The 23,437-nt window shown below is 42.2% G+C and overlaps 1 protein-coding gene across 1 annotated transcript in view; it reads left to right on the forward strand.

Moving 5' to 3' along the window:
• Positions 1-20,657, forward strand: part of rab32a (RAB32a, member RAS oncogene family) — a gene marked incomplete at both ends in the record, with an annotated part of 38,659 nt that extends 18,002 nt beyond the window's left edge. The window contains 2 exons of the mRNA XM_080744531.1: positions 15,183-15,460; positions 20,508-20,657. Of these exons, the coding sequence (XP_080600657.1) occupies positions 15,183-15,460; positions 20,508-20,657 (428 nt within the window). The remainder of the gene's footprint in view (positions 1-15,182; positions 15,461-20,507) is intronic.
• Between the last annotated feature and the right edge of the window lie 2,780 nt (positions 20,658-23,437).

Raw genomic sequence — 23,437 nt, forward strand, 5'->3', positions numbered from 1 at the left:
TGCCATTCTATAAATATTTCTACCACATTCCATCCTTTTTTTTTTGTGAATGAATCTATTCATTTACATACAACAGGATATTTATAGAGTGCCAAATCAATAGACATTTCAGACAATTATATGTTGAGCTATACCTTACAGAATAGTAGATCTGCTTGTTTGGGTTTGAGAGGTTTCTCTCGTTCTTAAGGTTGTAAACATAACATCACATGGAATTGCAATAGTACAATTCGCTACATGGAATCTTGAAACATGGAATTTAGTCCTCACGTACAAGTGTTTTCAACAGAAACATTTCTAGAATTTAACAGTCCTACATTCAGTCAAACTTGACTTGTTCTTGGTATCTTATGTTATGTTTTATAACATTACCAACTGGCTTGCTTGTTTACACTGAAATATAAGAGAGCTAGAATTTAGTAAATGTGAATCCATATTTGTTTGTACTTTGAAATTCTGTTTTCCAAAATCAAGAGCCCGCATGTCCACTCTCATCTGACTCAGTCATTCTTGACCCTTAGTCACCATGCAGAGCTGCGACAACTCTTATGTTGGAATATCAGAATGTAGACCATAAAAACAAATATTCTCACATTAGTGGCAAATGCCTTGTTGACTCATATTTTAGATATCAACTCTCAGCTAATATTATTCCTATATAAATTACTCAGCTTAATATCAAACACATAGTTGTTGTAGTCTTCATGGCGTCTCTCCGTTCATGTGGCGGTTAATGTCTCTCCACTGGTCTGGTGGGGTCCAGCGTCCAGTGGCTCTCACACCGCATGTGTGTCTCCTTGGCTTGGTATCCTGCTGTGGCAAAAGTCTGTTGGTGTTCGACGTGGTGTCGATTCCGTCACCTCTGCTGTCAATCTGTGTGATTTGGTGGTAGGCTTGCTTTCCTTGTTAGTGAACAGCAAGCTTCCCTCTGTCCATGATGTTGGAGCTGTCTTCACAGGAAAAATCGATCTGCGAGGTTCCATCCTTGTAGATCTGATGAAAGTCAGTTCTTGTTGAATTTGCATAGCTTGCAATTTGCTTCTGTCGTTGTCTCCTCTTTGTCCTTCATGGTGGTTGACCTGCTTTAGGTCTGCTTTCAAAAATCTCCTTTTCAAAAAATTCCTTCACCCCAGAGTTCTTTTGACCAAGTATCCATCTATGGTAAAGATGAAATATTGATCCACCCAGGGACGCCAATTATGATAGAAAAATATTAATATCCAGTCAGGGTGAAGTCAACCATTTATTGAAGAAGATTCAGCATCAGAGAAACAGCATTATCAGCATCAGAGAGCTCTGGCCTGCTGGCCAGAGCTTTGCCCTGTCGGGCAGAAGACTTCCCCTGTTCCATTATCATACAGTTCTTATAGTCCATTCTGACAGAGATGCTATTCTAAACATGTTCTTATAAGGATCTGTACTAAAGATAAAGACAACATACAAATAGTTACACACGGCACAGATTTGCTGACAGAGTGAGAGAGCAAGCATTGATGGGGGAGAGAACTCAGCTGTTAGATTGACAGTTGAGTTGAATTAGCATGTGCACTTTGAAGGCTGGTTGACCGTTCATTCAATGAGATTGAATGGAAGGAAAACAAGTAGGCTATATACACACATTTGCTGCCATTCTATAAATATTTCTACCACAGGGTCCCCAGTTAAAATCTGGTTATTTTGGGGGTCGTGGCCTGAAAAGGTTGAGGACCACTGGGCTACAGCAATAACAGCTAATCAATATCCATTGGTGGCTTCGACGCACAGAGCATTCTGGAGAGAGGGCGAGATCATTTAGCGACCTACAACCGGGTCGCGACGTGGTCGGTAGTTTTCAGCGACCGGGTCGCAAAATCGAGCGACCGGGTCGCTAAATGGAGCTACCGGGTCGCTAAATCACCGACCGCGGCACTAAAGCGAGCGACCGGGTCGCTAAATGGAGCGACCGGGTCGCTAAATCACCGACCGCGGCACTAATGCGAGCGACCGGGTCGCTAAATCGACCGACTGGGACGCTAATTCCATCGACCGGGACGCTAATTCCACCGACTGGGACGCTAATCCAGCGACCGGGTAGGTAAATCCACCGACCGGTGGTCGCTTCCACCGACCTACTAACCCTAACCCTAAACCTAACCTCAGTAACCTTACCTCAGTTAGGCTAACCTGCCACGCAACCTCCCGACCGTTACCTCAGTTAGGCTAACCTGCCACGCAACCTCCCGACCGGGTCGCTAAATCACCGACCGCGTCGCTAAATCGAGCGACCGGGTCGCTAAATCGACCGACTGGGGCGCAAAATCTTCCGACCGGGTCGCTAAATCTACCGACCTAAAACTGCAGGCAGGTCGGTAGATTTAGCGACCGGGTCGGTCGATTTAGCGGCGCGGTCGGTGATTTAGCGACCCGGTCGCTCGATTAGCGACCCGGTCGCTGAAAACTACCGACCCACGTCGCGACCCGGTTGTAGGTCGCTAAATGATCTCGCTCCTACTGGCATTCTGTGTCCTTTAGGTGGCTTAAAGAGAGGGTGCCATAGTTTTGTACTTGTTCTGGTTTGCATGTGTCTAGGAGGTTGACAGTACTTCATTAGACCCCCTGGTGTGGTTGTTATGAGCAATTATGTATTGCCTTTCTATTTGGGTTTTAGCTGGAGGCTGCCACCTTGTGGGGTCAAACGTGCTGGTCCAAAAACACAGATACTTATTACATCACAGAATCAACCCCTCCCCTAATTACCATTCAACCAACATACGTGGGTGTGGCTAACTTCAGCTGGGTCACCACCCACCATGACAATCACGCATACCAATGAACTGGTGGGTGTGGCCACATAAAACATAATTTTAACTCTTTCTGTACACTTTTTTTGGAAAAAATCTTCCTCCTAGTATAATCATAATAGTAGATAATCATGTTTTAGAGGGGGGAAAAATCATGGCACCCGCACTTTAATGAAGTGCCTAACTAAGAGGATGTGCATGTGATTATTCAGTTGATATGTCAAGATATCACAGAGATGATTTGTGGACATCGTGTAAATGGGGAGACATGACAGGAGGAAGGTGTGATTTTTGAACTGTCCAAAATATGCCAGCAGAAGCAGGAAACCGAGGGTACATGGTTTGTCCACCTCCTGTTTGTTGTTGTGACATCATTATTCTGCTCCCGTAGAGCTGTGGTTTTCAACCAGTGGTCCGGGGACCACCAGTGGTCCTTGAGGGGGTTCCAGGTGGTCCCCAGCTAAACGATGGAGAGTTGGTAACCAAATGGACCCTCATAGATCTGTAAATCTCGAGAGTTACCGACCATTACGGGTCCATTTGGTTTATTTTATGCCCTCAAGAGTTAAATTAATGTTAAACATCAGCATTACTTCATCTACCAGAAGTCTACACAATTATATAATCGAGAAGAATTGTTATTTTGATCAACGTTTGCCTGTGATCTCCCATAACACTTCAATACAGCATGGAATTGTGGACAAATGTTAAAACAACGACAACAAAATATCTCTGCTGTCGGGCCGAAACCTTATAACTCCAAGATTTACATTTTGGGAAAATGAGCTCAAGTGGAGTTAGGAGGTTTTGACCGAAGCACTTTTTACTACTTTCCATTGGTTCAATATTATTTGAAACTCAGACGTAAAGGGTGTTCAATAGCACATATTTATGAAAAAAAGAAAAAAGAGTTGGCCAATCGGGTGGAGTTAGCTGGTTTGGCAGAAAGTGTGGAGTTAGGAAGTTTTGTCGCCAAGCACTTTTTACTACTTTCCATTGGTTCAATATTATTTTAACCAACACTCAGATGTAAAGGGTGTTCAATAGCCCTGATTCCATCAAAAATGGAGTTAAGAGGTTTTTGGCCAGAAAGTGACGATCTATGTTTCGGGTCTGAGATGCTAAATCTCATCTAATAGTGGTCTGTGGCTCAAATGCAGAGTAATTAATGGTCCTTCCTTGATGATATGAAAAGGATTGAAAGACACTGATGAGGAGGAATGCACTCGTTACTTCACACACTAACAGATCCATTACCTCAGCAGGAAACTGTTCGCTTATTTAACTAGTCATGATGAAGACCCTTTACATCACTGAGGTCTGACGTCACTGTCACTAGAGGGCGCTATCTCCCTGTGTCCCGCTCAGGGGCGTAGTTCCACCGATTTAAAACAAATCCAATACGGAATTAAAACTTCCTATGTTTGGCCGCTAGTTGCGCTGTTTTCCCCCCGCGAGGTACCAAAAAGAATTTGTCTACATTGGACCCCATTCATTTTCCCCTTTGATTTTCTAACCTTAATAAACGTTGTCATAAAATACTTTATGGTTCCTGTCGCTAGTGAAAAACTCCCTTTCAATCACCATGATATGCGTTTTGTGCAAATATGGTCCCATTTAGGTTAAAATTTATGATAAATCTGCGGGGGAGTGGCCATCTAAATTCTTCTTCTGGGGGGGGGGGGGGGGGGGGGGGGCTTTCTCCAATTCTACTATACTTGTGGGGACATGTGGTCCTCACATAGTAATAAAAACCAGGTACACACACACACACACACACACACACACACACACACACACACACACACACACACACACACATTCATGATTAAGTGCGATACGCTGTTATTCGTACTTCAATTAGGGTAGCATTAGAGCCAGCTGCTTGTTATTTGCAGCGTATGACTCTAATTTATCTGTGCACTAGTATACAGCTTCAGTATATATAGCTGAACTGCAAGCACACAACGGGCGTTGTGTGCTTGTAGATCTGCCATTTTCACTAGATTTGTGCGACAGTCTTGTATGAAGAAGCAGGGCTTTACCTCACGGAAAAACATACACATTTGAAACTTGGAGATACGAGGTTTCTAACCGACAGTGACGATAATGACATCTTGGCGAGTTCTGTGCCAAACTACAGCGCATCAATACATCATACTTTCGTTTTTCTAGGTGTACTGTATGTGTGTGTGTGTGCATGCTTGCAGGCATACATGCACAGTGGTTGTAGTGGTAATCTTTATTCGTCTTTTACATTCAGTCAGTGCTCTGCCGGAGGCAAGCACTCTTTTGTAGAACGAGGTTTACACCTCCAGACTGGCCCTATTTACATACTGATGGCACAATCAGTATCAGACGTGTCACTGAAAGTCAGACGAAGTGTTGAGGGGGAGAATTGATATATCGGCATCTCCATCTATTCTTCCCAGGTGATGAAGCAGTATGTTCTCGTTTTATAACCGCCATAGCTGTTACAGTATGTCGACTGTGATAGTGTTTCTCTGTCCATTCAGTAGTGTATAATGTGTATAATACATGTGAGAAAGCGACTTGATAAATGGCAGGTGTTTTTAACCCATTTAGAACGGGTACACACGAGAGTGCTTCCGGGTCACGAATGGGACAGTAGTGCGTTTGAGGAGCTGCTGCTCCCACTTTCATTAAAAAGTTATTTTTCAAAGCCTCACTTGCTTTTAAACTCCACTAAAAGTGCAGTAATAGCATCCTCTACAACTTTTCATTGATTTGAACCGAAAAAGAAGTTGGTAGAATGTCTAACTCGCAGAAACCAGCGGTCTCTGCAAAGCCGCAGACACGCCAGGCCAAGAAGGACGACCCGCCGGCGCCATTAACAACGGCGGACTTGGCCATTGTTCTTACACGGTTTGACGACTTAAATGCATCCATAACCTCCGAATTCAAGACAACTAATGCAACCATCGCTTCACTTGAGGCGAAAATAGACAACGTGCAAATCCAGCTCTCTGACCAGAGACATCGTCTGACGACACTGGAGGAGAACGCGTCGCGTTATTCCGACAAGCTCGCCGAGCTGGACGCTAGATGTGATACTTTGGAGGATAATTACGTTAGAATCAAGGCCAAGGCTGTCGCTATTGAGTCCCAGGGGCGTAGAAATAACGTCCGTATAATCGGATTACCCGAATTAATCGAAAAAGATCAGCCTAATACCTTTTTTTCTAACCTACTTGTCGAAATTATGGGCAAGGATCTGCTACCAGAAGCGCCCGAGCTTGACATAGTGCATCGGGCCTTGGCTCCCAGGCCTGGGCCTGGTGCCAGACCTCGGGCTGTAATAGCTCGTGTCCACCGTCACCGCATCAAGGACGCTATAATTCGAGACGCCAGGAAGAGAAGGGGAACCCTAAACTACAAGGGGACCCCTGTCCAGATCTTCGAGGACCTGCCACAAGAAATCATCGAACAGCGTTCGGCCTATCGAGACGTGATGTCCGCCCTGTACAAACGCGGCTTCAAACCGAAGCTCCTACATCCATCTCGACTCTTCATAACCACCGCGGAGGGGAGGAAACATCTTTCCTCTCCAAAAGAAGCCGCAGACTTTTTGAAGAAGAACCAGGGGCAGAACGAGGGGACATCGCCTTCATCTTCGACCGCATCGGTTTGAGAAGGGATGTAGAAGTATATTGGTCTGGCTAGCTTGGCCAGCTAACACATGCTAACATGCTATATATGCTCCAGTAATTTTATTTTTCTACTTTTCTATTTTTTCTACACACATATGGACGATCTCTCGTACTCCACAATGGATACTACAGTGTAAAGTAAATGTTTAGATGGGTTTGACTTGTGTTATTTGCTATGTCACTTTTTTTTAATTTATTTATATTGTGGAATGGTCGATAGTGTGTGGGGTTGGCTAACTAGCTAGTACATGCTAACAGTTTTTTTTTTCTCTTTCTTTAATTTTCCTATTTCCTTTTCTGACGTAAATACGCAACCCTTTTTTGACTGATTATATATGATCAAACGGCGTATGTAGACATGTCCGTTCCAACGGTTAATGCGAACCACTTGTTTACTCAATTAGGTATTTTGTTTACGGCGAATTCTATTGCGCTTGTGGTATGCTAATATGCGCTGTTTCTTTCTCTCCGTACATGACGATTACGTTATGGCGGTTTAGTTAAGTGTTAGAGAGCGATCGAATGCTTTGCACTTCATGATGACATGATTGTAGTCGAGACTTCTCGACATGTTTTCGTTGTTTTTATACTTCATCTTCTTACGATGTGGCTCTAATATGCTAATGGCCTGTGTTGGTTGTTTGTTTTTGGTCGGTGGCCGCCATTGTGTGCCTCTGACAGGATGGACCAAACTGTGAACTCTGAACTCTGAACCACGCTCGACAATTAATGGTTCTACGCTGCCTCTGCCGGCTGGGAGGTGGTATCACTACTATTTTTGTTACTTTTTCTTTTTGGTTGTAACAGCAGCCTCTCGACTGGCAGGCCTTACTTTATTTTACAACTGACTCATGGACATTAGTTTTTTTTTTCTTTTTTTTACCTTTTAGATAAATATGTCGCCACATAGCACCTTCCCTCTGGGATTATATAACCTATTATGTTTTTGTTTTTTTTTAATTTCTGATGTCTGGAGGCTGCCTTTTGGGACCCGGTGGCAGTCCAGTATTGGGGCGTCTGGGTGGGCAGGTTAAACTTCCTGTCCACCACCATGGAGCACTACCTTCATGGTGCATTCGGCTTGGCCGGGCGCTCCAACGAGCACAATTGGCTGTGTTCGTGGGAGGGAAGTCGATTGGGGTGGAGGAACAGAATTTGTCTCTGCATTAATGGTTCCCACAGTGGTCAGGGCGCCTGTTCAGAGAGGGGTGGAACCGGGGAGGATAGCGTGTACCTCCACATGCGTTACGCCCCCCTGGTGAAGCTCCTTAATGTCAGGTGAAAAGAAGATGGTGGCATGACGGATCGGGTATCGGAGGAGACCCGTTGTTGTCTTTACCCTCCCAATGACTACTTTGGGGATTAGCAGGGATAGGTCTAACGTAGAGTATGGGGATGGGGGAATTGGCTTGACACTAAATTGGGTATATGGGAAAAAATGTTTTCTTTTATTATCTCTTAAGGGCAGGGTTTCTTTTCCTTACAACTGAATGTGTACGTACCGTGATCGCCTCAGATCTTGTGATATTTTGTACCAATGATTATTGTGATTGGAATGTGATTTGGGGTGCCATCACTATGTGTGTACCTGCCTCATTGTGACATTGTACCTTAATAAAAAAGATTTGAAAAGAAAGAAAGAACGGGTACACACTATTGTGTATTATTATTTTATGCTTTAACTACTGAAAAATACAGCTACAGATATACAAGCTCACAGCGCGGCACCGGAAATCGTGAGAATTTGATTTTTTTTCAAAAATAGCAGATCTACAAGCTCGCAGCCGCGCTCTGAGCTTGTATATCTGCTATTTTTCAATAGCTAAAGCATTCAATAATTCTAGGCCTAAATGGGTAATTAAATACACTTGTCCAGAGTGAAGCATTGACTGACCTGCCATAATCATTTGTCAGGCATTCATCGTTGTATAGCAAAGAGCTGTATGGATGTTGCCTTGGAATTCTGATGATGCTTCTTGTCCAAGACGAGCGGGCACAAAGAACCACAGCTTTTCATAAACCACCATTCCATCACCACTGACTCTTCTCACTGAAGCTTTGCACCACCACAAAGAAGTCATTTTTCCTTTTATGAAATAGGGATGGGACAATAAGCAATATTATCGTTTATCGTGATAAAAAAACACTCACGATAATCGTTTCACAGAGATTTAATTTATTGTGATATTGCCCTCCGTCATGTACTGGGATCAATTCACCTTTAATTTGCCGAGCTTCATATCCGGTACTTAAACCCTCTATAATTGGTAAAAGGTCATTACGTTCGTGATAGTCTTTTTTTCACTCTCTACCAAATCTACCAGATCTCCACCAGATCTACAAGCTCACGCTGTGAGTTTGTAGATCGGATATTTTTTTGGCAAATGTTACACCCCATGATGATGGATTTTGATCGCGATAATATGGTAAATCGTGATTTCTTTTGTCACAATAATCGTGATATGAAATGTTCATATCGTCACATCCCTAGTGTGAAACTTGCCTTTGTCTGTTGTCTAGCGACCGCACGGCTGAATAAAGTGAAACCTCCAGTAGCATTCCTTTCAGCAGCCTTTCAATCACCATCTCTCTCTTGCTGCCAATGTATTGACACATACAATAACATTCTTCTGAATATATCAGAGAGCCGGTCTTGACTATTGCTCTCTGATATTTTCTGTCAATATCTGACTGGCATGTCGCGTCGATAATATTTACCCGGCGGCCACTGTATTCTGACAGAAAACGATATCAATGTCAAACAGAGCTCGGGGAAGGACAGAAAATATAGTAAAAAAAGCCTCGGCATTGGTGAGAATATTATCTAAATCTGTCATTGTCTGTTCACTGCACCCCGCTGGACATACTGAGAGGCTCTCTCTCTCTCTCTGTCCTAATGCGTCGTGTTTCTGGGGAAATCATCTGGGATTATAGAGGCTAAAATTAGACTTTCAATTATAAGCAATTACCAGCAGACCCGTAGGCCCCAAGGTGTGTATTCACTCCTGCTTGGTCACGTCCGTACTGTACTGTACTGTACTGTACTGTACTGTACTGTACTGTACTGTACTGCCCTCCAGTTCCTTATGCAGCATTCAGGCCTAGAATTATTGACTGCTTTAACCAGAGAAAAATAGCGGATCAACAAGCTCACAGCACGGCACCGAGTGTTGCGCTGCGAGCTTGTAGATCTGCTATTTTTGAAAAGGTCGTGAAAATATGTGCAAATCTTTGAATATATGTATTTTCAAAGCGAACGGTTGTAACTAAAATTTTGCTTCTGGGTGGTCCCTGGAACTAAATATTTTGAGATGGGGGTCCGTGGCCAAATAAATATAATTTTGGCGGTCCTTCACATGAAAAAGTCTGAGAATCACTGACATAGTACTCAAGAACAGACTAACTGAGCTCCAGTTAAGTGAAAAGGACCTTTTCTTTGACGATTGCTGGCCAGATTGCTGACATAGAAACATAGGTTTTTCCAAAAAATCTTAGAAGGATTCAAAATACACTTATAGAATCGGGTCAAAATTCTAATTTTCAAACTCTGTGCCGCGCTGTGAGCTTGTATGTCTGCTGTTTTTCAATAGTTAAAGCACAAAATAATAATACACAATAATGTGTACCCGTTCTAAATGGGTTAATTCCTTATGCAGCTGGTTAAGTACTGTACTGTACTGCCCTCCAGTTCCTTATGTAGCTGGGTAAGTGCTTCAAATGACCCCAAGTGAAAGTAAATGGGGGGGAGAAGCTGTGCATGTGGTTCCTCAAAATATCTCTCGCTTCTTTATTTTGGATTGGAGAGTGTACATTAGTGTACAATGTACTGTACTGTACTGTACAGTACATTCTGCCCGGACATAACACATAGCAGTTCTAAAAAGAAATGAAACTGAAAACAGTGAAACGGTCTCCAGAGCCTGCAACATTGAATGTGTCTGTTTACACCAAGGCGAGAACAGCCCAACTGATGCCAGAGGTTTGGGTCAAATGCTGATCCCCAACTCCTAGCCCACTGATTACTGATAGTTCTGACAAATATTTTGCCAAAAGGTTATCAAATGTAAATACAATGTTTGAATATGATATTGATCTTGGCGTTCAAGCTATTCTATATATGACTCCCTGCTCAGCACATTAGAAGACAACTATTTAAGAGCAGGAGAAAATCCAGAGGCCACTGGTGGTGTTGGGTTCTGGGTCGGAGCAAAGAAGCGTATATACAGCCTTCAGTGACTCTGACCACGAAACAACTTAAACTGACTGCCAATTTGGTGAGCTGCTTGACATGCCACATGTACTGTACATCACCCACGGGTGCATCTCTCCACTCCGACATGTCTCCATTCCGACACTATATCTCTAACCCTAACCCTAAACCTTAGGCCCATGGGAGTGTCGCCACTCCGACAATAAGAAGTCAATTTCGGAGTGGCGACATGTCGGAATGGAGAGAGCCTCCCATCACCCACATAGTTGTGCACATGTGTGTAAATCTCTCGAGTAGAAATACAACTAACTTTTGATTGATAACAAATGAACACAGATTTTACTTTTTTACCCACTTAAAGGGGCGTGTCACCTAAAGGGTTAATGTCACTTTAAGAATCATCTTAAAAAACAAGTTAATATTTTTATGATTGTCATTGTGGGGATGCGCAATTATAAGCCAATCAAATTAATTGTCTGTATAGCCTGACTGTATGACTACTTACTGTACTGGTCAGCTGTTGTTGGGCAGATTACACTGAGACAGTTTCAGACTGTTTGAGGATCCACAGAGAGATCCAGGAGAGAGACCACATGAACTACTGTATCATACTATTATAATTTTGGGGCTGACAGCGGACCTTTAAGTAAAGAATTGTAAAAAATTGCTAATCATGAGCTTGTAGATCTGTAATCTTTTCTCCTATAATGAAATGCCAAAATAGGGATGCCAAGTTGAAAGTGGTTAAAGATCAGTAAACATTGTCTGCACAAAATTCCGATGTCATCAAAAAATCACACCAGTGTGAACCGATCGGTGGTGTCTGTTAATTTCAAGGCTGTGTTTGTGTGTGTGTGCATGCAATGCATGTACATTTCAAGGCTGGTCACTCAACGGTATTGCAGGCTACATACAGACACGGACGGATACACACACGGCCACGCTATGGAGGCGGTGTGACCACCGCTCAAAAAGGAAATTAATGGCTGATACGGTATATCCGCCAAGACCGTATCAGTTGAGTTTTCTAAACCTCACAGTATGATCACTTCTCTATCCAGGCAGCACCAATAACGTATTCATTATTTTCTGTTCCATCTGCGGTTTGGCAGGGGATGCTGGTTGTCTTTCATATCATCTTTCAGACCTGCTACCTGATACAACTGAGGTTATCATGATTGTACAATCTGTGGTATGATAAACGGATATCAAAGACGTTAAACTAGACGGCTCTAAGATGTTATGTTTCAGATGTTTCAAAGGTATGACTGTGACCCAGTGGCATCAGTTCAGAAAAAGCTAAGGTATGGCAACATGACTGGTGTCTTGCACGCGCGCCTTTGCGCGCGTGCAAGAAACCAGTCATGTTGCCATACCTTAGGAACAGGCATGATACATTTATTTTAAGAAGTACATTCTATGTTTCCCCCCGTTTCTACAGTTTCTTGGGCTGGATATGGCAGCCTGGAACGGTTGTTCAAGTGCAGCTAAGAGACATTCATGGATTTATATATATAAGTAACTTTTATTTCCCCTCCTGGACCCAGGGTATGGCAGCTTGTTTTCACATCCGTCGGCAGGTTAGTTACTCAGAGCGTTAGTTTCACTGAGGTTAAGGTTAGGGTTAGGGTTAGGGTTAGGCATAGTTTTACTAAGGTTAAGGTTAGGGTTAGGGTTAGGCATAGTTTTACTGAGGTTAGGGTTAAGGTTATGAGTTCTGGGCAAACCCCGCTAATGGAAGCTTTTGATTGGCTGAACTGGCGCTAGGGAGCGCTCCTTTTTGTTCGCTTGGACCGCACGGAGGTGCGATCACTTAAACCTAACCTCTAACCCTAACCCTAACCTTAACCTCAGTAAAACTATGCCTAACCCTAACCCTAACCCTAACCCTAACCTTAACCTCAGTGAAACTAACGCTCTGAGTAACTAACCTGCCGACGGATGTGAAAACAAACGGCTCCGCCCAGAACTCATGTGCAATTCCAAATAACGCCTCCCTCATGGGGTCCGCTCAATATGCCGACGGGCCGCTGTTCCGACTAGCGTCGGCAGGTTAGTTACTCGTCACGGTTACTGAGGTTAGGTTTAGGGTTAGGGTTAGTTTAGTGTCGGAATACCGGCCCGTCGGCACACTGATGCGGACCCCTCCCTCATTACATATAGACAGCACTCGCCTTTGTACTGTCAGACGGATACAGACAGCACTGCAAGTAGATAGGAAAATGGAAGGGGGGAAAGGCCAAGTGTATTTGTAAAGAATATTTCAACAACACGGCAACTCACAGTGGTTTACTTATGGTTTCATTTTGAAGGTATTGACTTCACTCTGGAAATTCCCACAGAAAGAGTCTATTATTTTTCTCAGATCTATTCGGGTGCAAAATGAAAAACAACCTGGACAATATGCTATAGCAGTCATTTTCAGAGATGCAAGGGCATCGTCGATGTTGTGAGGAATACGTCTTCACAAATCATTGATCTGCGACGACTGATTCACGATTCATTCTTGGCTAAAACCAATCAGAAGCATAATAATAAACATCTGTTTTGCTGTGGAAAGTTTCAAGGATTGATCTTGATTGAGCTGCAGGGAATGTGAATAATCCACACTAACAGAATGTGATTCTGTAGGAGTAAACAAACATATCCTAACCGGCATGCCGCATGTCTGTGTTTGAAGGCTTTTCTTCACATCGATTGTGACATTCGGCTCCCACTGGTAATTCCCCTTGCTTTGCCGCTTAGATTTTCTCAGAAAAAGACTACAGAGAATGGATTCATTATCGTGGCAGATTACTTTCTCCACTCCTCCGCCTGCAGATTAGTCTAAAGACAAATGAGTGGCAATTGGGCCTTTTCTTACCCCAAATTATTTGGGCACAGTCAGTGGGACAAAAGAAAAATGGATTATGACGTGACGGAGGATGAGATCACATTAACTCTAGACCAGGGGTCTTCAACGTTTTCAGGCCAAGGACCCCTTAGTTGAGAGAGAGATGAAGCAGGGACCCCCACAACCTTTTCGTAGATGCCATAAAGTTTCATTGTTTGACAGCACAATCATCAGTGATGTACAAGCTCATAACACCTCGCAGCGCAAGGCGTTGTGAGCTTGTAGATCTGCTATTTTTGGCTAAAGTTCTCAGAATATGGATGCTAGGGTTCAAGTGGTTAATATAAAAAAGGAGAATTCTTGACAGTGTACAAATGGAACCAAATGGACCCTCACATACATTTGGTTCCATTTGTACAGTCAAGACCTTTAAGGGTAATTTTCCTGCGGACCTCCGTTTTTAGAACCACTGATTTATTACTAGTTTAGTAGGTACCGGTAGTGATGTGGTATTTTGAGTCACATTTCTTCAAAAAATATTTGTCACTTGAATGCATCTACATTGGCATATTGACTTTTTTAATTGTTGGGCAGAAACCAGGTTTTAAAAAATAGCAAAAAGAAATGAATAGCAATGAATCCACAAGCATCGTATTGCAATACATTGTGAGCTTGTAGATCAGTTTATTTTCACTACTTTTGTGCAACACTGTCGTCTAAGACGACAAGTATTAAATAGGCAATTCATTTATGAAAAGAAAATCACATCAATATTAAACTATATGAATTATTCTGTTGTCCATTAATGTCACCCAGTGGTACTGCAGCTGTTGCTACTCATACAAGGCGTATGAGTATACTGCAAACATATACATAGGGACATAGAGACATACACACTCGGTCAAGCATGGGAGCGCTTACACCGCTAAAAATATATATATTTTTTATTTTTTTATTTTGTATTAAATAAGGTTTCTGCCAGATGGCGACAATGTTACTAGAACATAATGTATAAATAAGGTGTTATCTGTATGATTTCACCTTATCGTCGTTGTCGGGTGGAAACCTTGTATGTCCAAAACTGTTTGTTTTGTATTTATCATTTTTAAAAATGATTTAAACTAGTGTAAGCAGCCGATCTACAAGCACACAACGCCTCGCGGTGCGAGGCATTGTGTGCTTGTAGATAAGCTGTTTTCACTACTTTTGTGCGACGGCCTTGTATGATGAAGCAGGGCTTTACTTTGCAAAATGTCTAAAACACAATGTATAACTAAGTAATAGATCAGTAAAGAACTGTTATTCATCCTTATAGACCAGTCATTCTCCCGTAGCAACAAGACGACCGAGTCTCACATTTGGGAACCACACTCTTTCAAATGTGTGTGTCGTTCGTTGTCATTTAAAAAAAAAAACATTCCTATTTTGGTCTCTAGACCCTAGAGCAGGGGTCTTCAACGTTTTCAGGCCAAGGACCCCTTAGCTGAGAGAGAGATGAAGCAGGGACCCCCCTCTACACATTGTATAAAATTGTGTTGTAGATTAAAAATGTTCATGGACTTGTTTGACAGCACTGTCATTAGTGTAGGTTGTTGGTTTAATGTGTATTTTTAGACATGTACAAATTTGAAACTTGGATATACGAGGATTCTGCCCGACAGTGACGATATTCTTTTCCCCTCCCTCAGGTCAGGAGCGCTTTGGGAACATGACGCGGGTCTACTACAAAGAGGCCGTGGGGGCGTTCGTGGTGTTCGACGTGACGAGGGGCTCCACGTTCGAGGCGGTGTCCAAGTGGAAACATGACCTGGACAGCAAGGTGAAGCTGGCCAACGGCAGCCCCATCCCCTCCGTGTTACTCGCCAACAAATGCGATCAGAAGAGTGAGAGCTCGAACAACACGTCGCTAATGGACAACTTCTGCAGAGAGACCGGCTTCCTGGGCTGGTTTGAGACATCGGCGAAGGTGAATGACGCACCGTTAGATCTTCTGGCTGACACACACACCCTAGTGCATTCTTATTTATATCGATTGAGTCCTCCGGCTTCGGCATCTGGCCTGCTGTGGTTTTGGGGGGCTTTGCAATAGTAAATTACATGATAGACATGCTGAAAAGCTCATCTTATAGGCTATTTAACAGGTCTTGACATTGACATTCACTTGTCCAGGCACAAAGGTCACTTGTCTGGATAAAAATGAGCCATTTGATTTCACAGTTGTTTTTTTCTATTTGACAAATAAATAATACCCTCCACTCCATTGTCGTCTGAGTGTCACAGAAAAGGTGAAGCCAAGAGCCACTTGTCCAATGGACAAGTATATCTTTAATGAACTGGTCTATAAAGATTATTTACAGTAGTTGTCCCGGACAATGTTATGCCCTGTTTGACCACTTTAACCACCCCCAGCAAGTTCGTCAGGACCTGGACCAATCAGTGACGTCTCGATTGGGGCCAGATCACAGCCCATATGGGGACGATCTTGAAGTCATTACCAGGACGTCATATGGACTTTTTTGTTTGACAGGATTATTGTTATTGTTTGTAATGTTAGTTGAAATATGAGCATGTAAGGTTATATTCTGGGACATATCTAACTAGTTATGATATTTATCTGGAATATCACCTGATTTCAACCAACAAAAAAGTCCATATGACGTCCTGGTAATGACGTCAAGATCGTCCCCATATGGGCTGTGATCTGGCCCCAATCGAGACGTCACTGATTGGTCCAGGTCCTGACCGTGCTTATATACTTTGTTTGTTGACTTGACTGGGGTCCACTACTCCCCTACCCAGTGGTCCGTTTTGGTCCCTTAGAAAAAAGAAAAAAAAAACTTAGAAGGATTCAAAAGACACTTATAGAATCAGGTCAAAATTCAAATTTTCACGATAAAAAAAAAAATAGCAGATGTACACTCGGTGCTGCGCTGTGAGCTTGTATATCTGCTATTTTTCAGATATACTGAAATTTTGACTGCTTTATTTGTTAAAGCAGTCAATAATCCTAGGCCTAAATGGGTTAATGGAATAGAAACCACTGGTCTCATAAGAGACTCCGTCAGGTTGGTAACCTCTTAAAGCTACCACAGTCCTGTCGGCCTCGTCTCCAGGTGGTTGTGTGTGAGCCAGAATGACAGGAGTAATGCTGGTCACAAGTGTTTGCAAGCTCATGTTCTGATTGAGATCAATTATTTCATTTGGAACTGTGCGTGTGTGTGCGTGCGTGCGTGCGTGCGTGCGTGCGTGCGTGCGTGCGTGCGTGTGTCAGTGTTGATTTCGTCGACTGGAGACTATGACCAAAAATGTTTGTCGACTGCGTTTTTTTCACTGACGAAAACAAAATAAAAACTAAGCTGTGATGACTAAAACTAAGACTAAATATATTGACAATTTTGTCAACAAAATAAAAACTAGACTAAAACGTTAGGGAGAGACTAGTGGAGGAGAAAGTAATTTTATGTTTGGTTGCTCTCAGGTGTTGCGTGCTGAAAATAGCAGATCTATACAAGCTCACAACGCGTCGCAGTGTGACACGTTGTGAGCTTGTAGATCTGCTATTTTCAGCACGCAATCAAGTGTAAAATCAGTCATTATGATACCATCAAGGGCTGCCAAAATACATTTTTAGTTGACTAAATCAAATGTAGATTTAGTCGCCATAAATTCTTATGATATTTAGTCGACTAAAATTAGACTAAAACTAAAACTTTTCAGGTGACTAAATTATACTAAAACCAAATGACATTTTATTCAAAAGACTGACTAAAACTAAATCAAAATTTGCTGTCAAAAACAACACTGGTGTGTGTGTGCTTGTATTACTACATGTGCGGGCCAAATGTCCCCACAGGTTTAGTGCACGCCGCAGTATTTTCAATGGCGTCCTAAAGATTTGATGTCCTCAGAGTTATTGCGACCGTTAGGGAGCAGTTTACTACCAAAACCTCCACCGGCCGTCCGTCACACGTCACACCTTTGTTTGTGTACGGTGTGATGTCATATATCTTCAGTATGACATCACACCACATACACAAAACTTTGTGTACGTTGCTGTGGCAACAGTCTGTTGTTGCTGGTTTGTTAGTGTACGTTAGCAACCACCTTAGCAACCATGGTTTTACCCTAGCAACCAACTGTTTACCCTAGCAACCAACTGTTTACCATAGCAACCATGTTTTTTTACCCTAGCAACCAACTGGGCATAAAAGGGATTCTGTTAGGGATCTCCATATATGGGCATAAAAGGGATTCTGTTAGGGATCTCCATATATGGGCATAAAAGGGATTCTGTTAGGGATCTCCATATATGGGCATAAAAGGGATTCTGTTAGGGATCTCCATATATGGGCATAAAAGGGATTATGTTAGCTGTTAGTGATCTCCATATATGGGCATAAAAGGGATGCTGTTAGGGATCTCCATATATGGGCATAAAAGGGATTCTGTTAGGGATCTCCATATATGGGCATGAAAGGGATTATGTTAGGGATCTCCATATATGGGCATAAAAGGGATTGTATCCCAGATGATGCCCTGTTAGGAGATCCACACTAACAGAATCCATATATGGTCCTACCGACAGCTGCTATAAGCCAACCCTGGCGATAAGGTCTGAGTCGAAGAAATGCTTCTTTCCTGGCAAGAATTGCCCCTTTATACTGTAGGGCTCGTTTGTGTATTGTATGACATCACGCCACATCATCGGCTGAGGACTGTGTGATGTCATCATATCTCCATATATGGAGACATAAGTTGCTCATGCCCAAATATGGGCTGGTGAGGTCAGACTTAGTGTGATGCGTAGGTTATCTCCATATATGGAGATTCAACTTCAATGAGTAACCATGGCAAACTGTCAACTGCCCGTATGTCTTGATAATTGGTAAAACAAACTTTTGGCCTATTTGTGGAGATAAGCGACCAACGGTCGCTTATCTCCCGATTAGGGAGTCTTACTGGTAGTAATAGTGTGTGTGTGTGTGTGTGTTTGTTTGTGTGTGTGTGCGTGTGCGTGCGTGTGTGTCCTGAACCACAGCAGGTCTAACAGACATCCTGCTTCACTGAAAAGACTCCGGGGAAATATACTAGAGCCCCCCCCCACCTGCTGCCTCCTCTCTCTCTCTCTCTCTCTCTCTATCTCCCTCCCTCACTTTCTCAGTCCCTCTCTCAGCCGCTCGGCCTCGCTCTGTGGAGCAGCTGTGGAGAGCCAACGAGCGAGGAAGAAATCGATTAAAAACGAGAGGAATTTGAAAAACAAAACAGAAAACTAAACAAATACCTCCGCTACACAGTGTCCATGCATGGTCACTTGCACGCACGCACGCACGCACGCACGCACGCACGCACGCACGCACGCACACACACACACACCAAACACACACACTAAACACACACTAAACACACACACACACACACCAAACACATACACACACGCACGTATGTGTGTATGGGAGGTTGCTAAAGTACACACGCCGCCTCAGGCTCTGATCCCTAGAGAGAGAGAGAGAGCGAGGCAGAGAGAGGGTTAAGCGAGGCATGCAGGTCATGTGAGGAACTGTAGTACAGTATGGTACAGTATGGTCGTCGTGCGGTCGATGCATCGACATGCAGTTTGACCGTTTTCTGACTGCATTCCATTATTTTTTCAATACCTCCCTCCTCCCTCGTGAAAATGTGTGCAAATCTTTGAATATATGTATTTTCAAAGCGACAGTTTGTAACTCAAATTTTGCTTCTGGGGGGGTCCCTGGAACTAAATATTTTGAGATGGGGGTCCGTGGCCAAATAAATATCATTTTGGGGGTCCTTCACATGAAAAGGTTTGAGAACCACTGACATAGTAGTCTCTCAAGAACAGGCTAACTGAGCTCAAGTTAAGTGAAAAGGACCTTTTCTTTGATGATGGCTGGCCAGATTGCTGACATAGAAACATATATATTTTTTTAATCTTAGAAGGATTCAAAAGACACTTATAGAATCGGGTCAAAATTCTAATTTTCACGATTTTTCAAAAATAGCAGATCTACAAGCTCGCAGCGTGGCACTCGGCGCCGCGTTGTGAGCTTGTATATCTGCTATTTTCAATAGCAGATATAACGCATGAAATAATGATACACAATAATGTGTACCCATTCTACAATCAGTCATCACTCTTTGCCTTTGCGTTCTCGTCCAAGCTAACCGCTAAAACGTAAAGGAACACATTTTTACCGCATCGTCATCTCCATCTATGGGTCCTCCATCCATTTTCCCCCTCACAACGCATTGTATGAGCTTGTAGATCTGCTATTATCGGCGAAGGTTAGGCTATTTTCACTGAGTGTATGAGGTGCCCAGAATAGCGATGCTGCGTTTGATGTGGTTAAATTCAAACTGATTCGAATGTGTAGTCATGCGTCATGGTGCTTGCCTTCAAGCAGTTGGCTGCATTCCGGTGTCAAACAAAGCACGCACACCTTGTGACAGAAGCCAGGAAAATAATCTGTATTGTCAGATATATTTTAGCCAGCCTCCATCCATAATCTGGAGGCTGGCTAAAATATATCAGCTCACTGTGAGTTGTGAGCTGAGCTTGTTGATCGGCTATTTTTGGCGAAGAGATTTTGAGTAGACTGAAAAAGACGATCCAAGTATAGACAATGTGGATTCCAAGGACTCTGTGGGTTCCTTTAGGGGGGTCTATCTTGACCCATACAAGTCTGTAACTCTGACAGTGTACAAATGGAACCAAATGAACCCTAACGGGTCCATTTGGTTCCATTTGTACACTGTCAGAGTTAAGGGGAGACTTTGAAATTTGAAAGTTTGAGAAACACTGCTCTAGGGGGTTCAAGTGGTTAAATATGAAGAACATTAATTCATTATTGTGTGTAAATTGCAATGGCCACCAGCTTATACTAATTCACAATTTCCTTTTGATCTGTTCGTGTCAGTGTTTCTTTGTCCCATGAAATGACACACAACCTTTTAACTTCTTTGACGTTAACGTCGTCTTTTAACCTTTTTTCCAGGACAACATAAATGTGGACGAGGCAGCACGATTCCTCGTAGAGAATATCTTGGCCAACGACAAAGGATCACCGTATGAGGAGAGCAGTGGCGACCGGATCAAACTGGACCAAGCGACCATTGTTGCCGAGAGCAAGTCAGGCTGCTGCTAACACTGAGCATCGGTGTGGTCGTTACCCATGATGCACCTCCCTCCAATGTGGCCCTGTCCTCCTTCAGGGGCCTCGCTGGTGGAGATGGGCGATATGGACAAAATAGAATATCACAATATCTTTGACCAAATACCTCGATATCAATATTATATCATATTGAGACAAGATCTCTTCTGGGATTTTGGATATCATATTGTAATATTGTGATATTCCTGACCTAAGTCTTATACAGAATTGAAAGAAAACATATAGGCTGTATATATTTTTAATTGTTAAGAAATTGCAAAAAGGATAATCTACAAGCTCACAGCATCACATTGTGCAACATGTTCTGAGATTGTAAATCTGCTGAAAATGCTAAAAGAAAATTGCTATTATCGCCTCAATATATTCTCTTGATAATATTAATATTTTCAATATTATCGATACCGAGGTATTAGGTAAAGAAGATTGTGCTGTTTTATTTTGTCTTTATCACCCAGCCCCAATTGCTGGTATTGCTAGAGTATGATGCCAAACTCTTCTCCTCTCTACAGTGAAGCCTGTTCAACCAGAACTCTCAAGTTACCAACAATCGCTTTGCTTATCCATCCCCAACTGGCCTCCGAATGGGAATCCAATTTTCCGCCATGTTGTCTCAATTGCTATCGCTGCCTGAGGCCTCCCAACCGTTCAAGCTACATCATTCTCTGCTCCTCTGTTTCCAGAACGGAGGGTTTGCACTGTAGAGGTTTTCTCTGCGCTAAATCTCCCCAAACGTTGACCGTTCCGGCCACACCCCGATACTGGACTGGACTGTACCATTGTCAGAATAAAGGGGTTCAACCCAAGTGTGATGTGGACTCACATTAGCTAACCTGTCAACTCCCATTCCCTTTCTTTACTTTTATGTTTTGGTCAGTCAGGTACGTGGCACAAAGAAAGGGTCAGGGGCATCTCAGTTAACTCATTTAGAAAAGGTACACATTATTGTGTATCATTATTTTATGCTTTAACTATTGAAAAATAGCAGATATACAGCTTGTAGATCTGCTATTTTTGAAAAATCTTGAAAATTTGAATTTTGACCCGATTCTATAAGTGTCTTTTGAATCCTTCTAAGATTTTTTGAAAAACCTATGTTTCTATGTCAGCAATCTGGCCAGCCATCGTCAAAGAAGAGGTCCTTTTCACTTAACTGGAGCTCAGTTGGTCTGTTCTTGAGAGACTACTATGTCAGTGGTTCTCAAACCTTTTCATGTGAAGGACCCGCAAAATGATATGTATTTGGCCACGGACCCGCATCTCAAAATATCTAGTTCCAGGGACCAACCAGAAGCAAAATTTGAGTTACAAACATTCGCTTTGAAAATACATATATTCAAAGATTTGCACACATTTTCACGACTTTTTCCAAAAATAGCAGATCTACAAGCTCGCAGCGCGGCACTCGGTGCCGCGCTGTGAGCTTGTATATCTGCTATTTTTCACTGGTTAAAGCATTCAATAATTCTAGGCCTAAATGGGTTAACGTAATCACATGTCATATTTCATAAGGTATTAAGTGTTGCAGTGTTTTTTTTTTTTTTTTCAAATGTTATCTGAAAGACTGAACAAAGATGTTCAAATAATGGACCATTTAAAAGGACAACTTCGTTCATATTTTAGATTGTAATTAGAGAAAAGAAAAGATGAGTGTTAAAATGTTTTCATTTACTGCTTTCTAACGTTTTAGAGATTTTAATTATTTTGATTTCAGTGGTCGGGGGCATGCGTACAAGTGGCTAAATGTATCTTTTTAGACACAATAAACCCATTCCCAAGATGCACCACAATCTTTCATGGGCAGATCTGACTTATGAGGGCTAGTAGTGTTACTGTAAATAGTATTAAAGACATTGCTGGCTTATGTGTCTAAAAAGACATTTAGTCACTTGTACGCATGCAGTAAATGAAATCATTTTAACACTCATCTTTTCTTTTCTCTAATTACAATCTGAAATATGAACCCAAAAAAACAAAGTTGTCCATTTTTCATACATAAACATGTGTAACATCCAGTGATACAAAGGTATATTACATTTAAAAAGAGTACAATACAGGTACTGTTTACTATGAAATGAGAAATAATTGAGTTTGTATGTCTTTGTACAGTAATGGTACAAAAACACTTGAGTTGTGTATTTAATAAAAAGTGTGGTTATGTACAGTATTATGAAGCATAATAATTTAGCATACAATAAATATCAGGCATGAAACGTTTAACTTTCCATAGGCCAGGCACAGAGTTTACAGTCTCATGAAGTCAACTTGAGTCGGGATTATGAAGTTTACACTTAGACATTGTTTAAATCTTGTACAAGAATACAAAATAAAACTTTTAACGGATTGTTTTGTTGTTGTTTATTACAATTATCACAGCTGTTACAATTATCTTATAGATATCTTCTCATTGCACTTTAATTCTAAATCTTGCCCCAGATTTTGACATAGGCCTAAGTCTGATGCAGAAAATTAAACTCATTTTGAGTGAAAATGCCAATATCATGAGGTACACTGTGAGTGTTAATTTAACCTTTTAACATTAACCTTTTCTTCTTTTTATAGGCCTATCGTTAGTTTGTGTATGTTCAGTATACTGTATGAGGAGGAACAGATTAGAGTTAGGGCGTTAGAGTTTAGGCCTACATCATATAAGCTTTGCAGTTTTCCTTTTTTACTTTAGATCAGGGGTCTTCAACATTTTCAGGCCGGGGACCCCTTAGTTGACAGAGAGATGAAGCAGGGACCCCCACAACCAT

The sequence above is a fragment of the Nannobrachium achirus genome (assembly GCF_963921795.1).
Source record: "Nannobrachium achirus genome assembly, chromosome: 16".
NCBI classification, from domain to species: Eukaryota; Metazoa; Chordata; class Actinopteri; order Myctophiformes; family Myctophidae; genus Nannobrachium; species Nannobrachium achirus.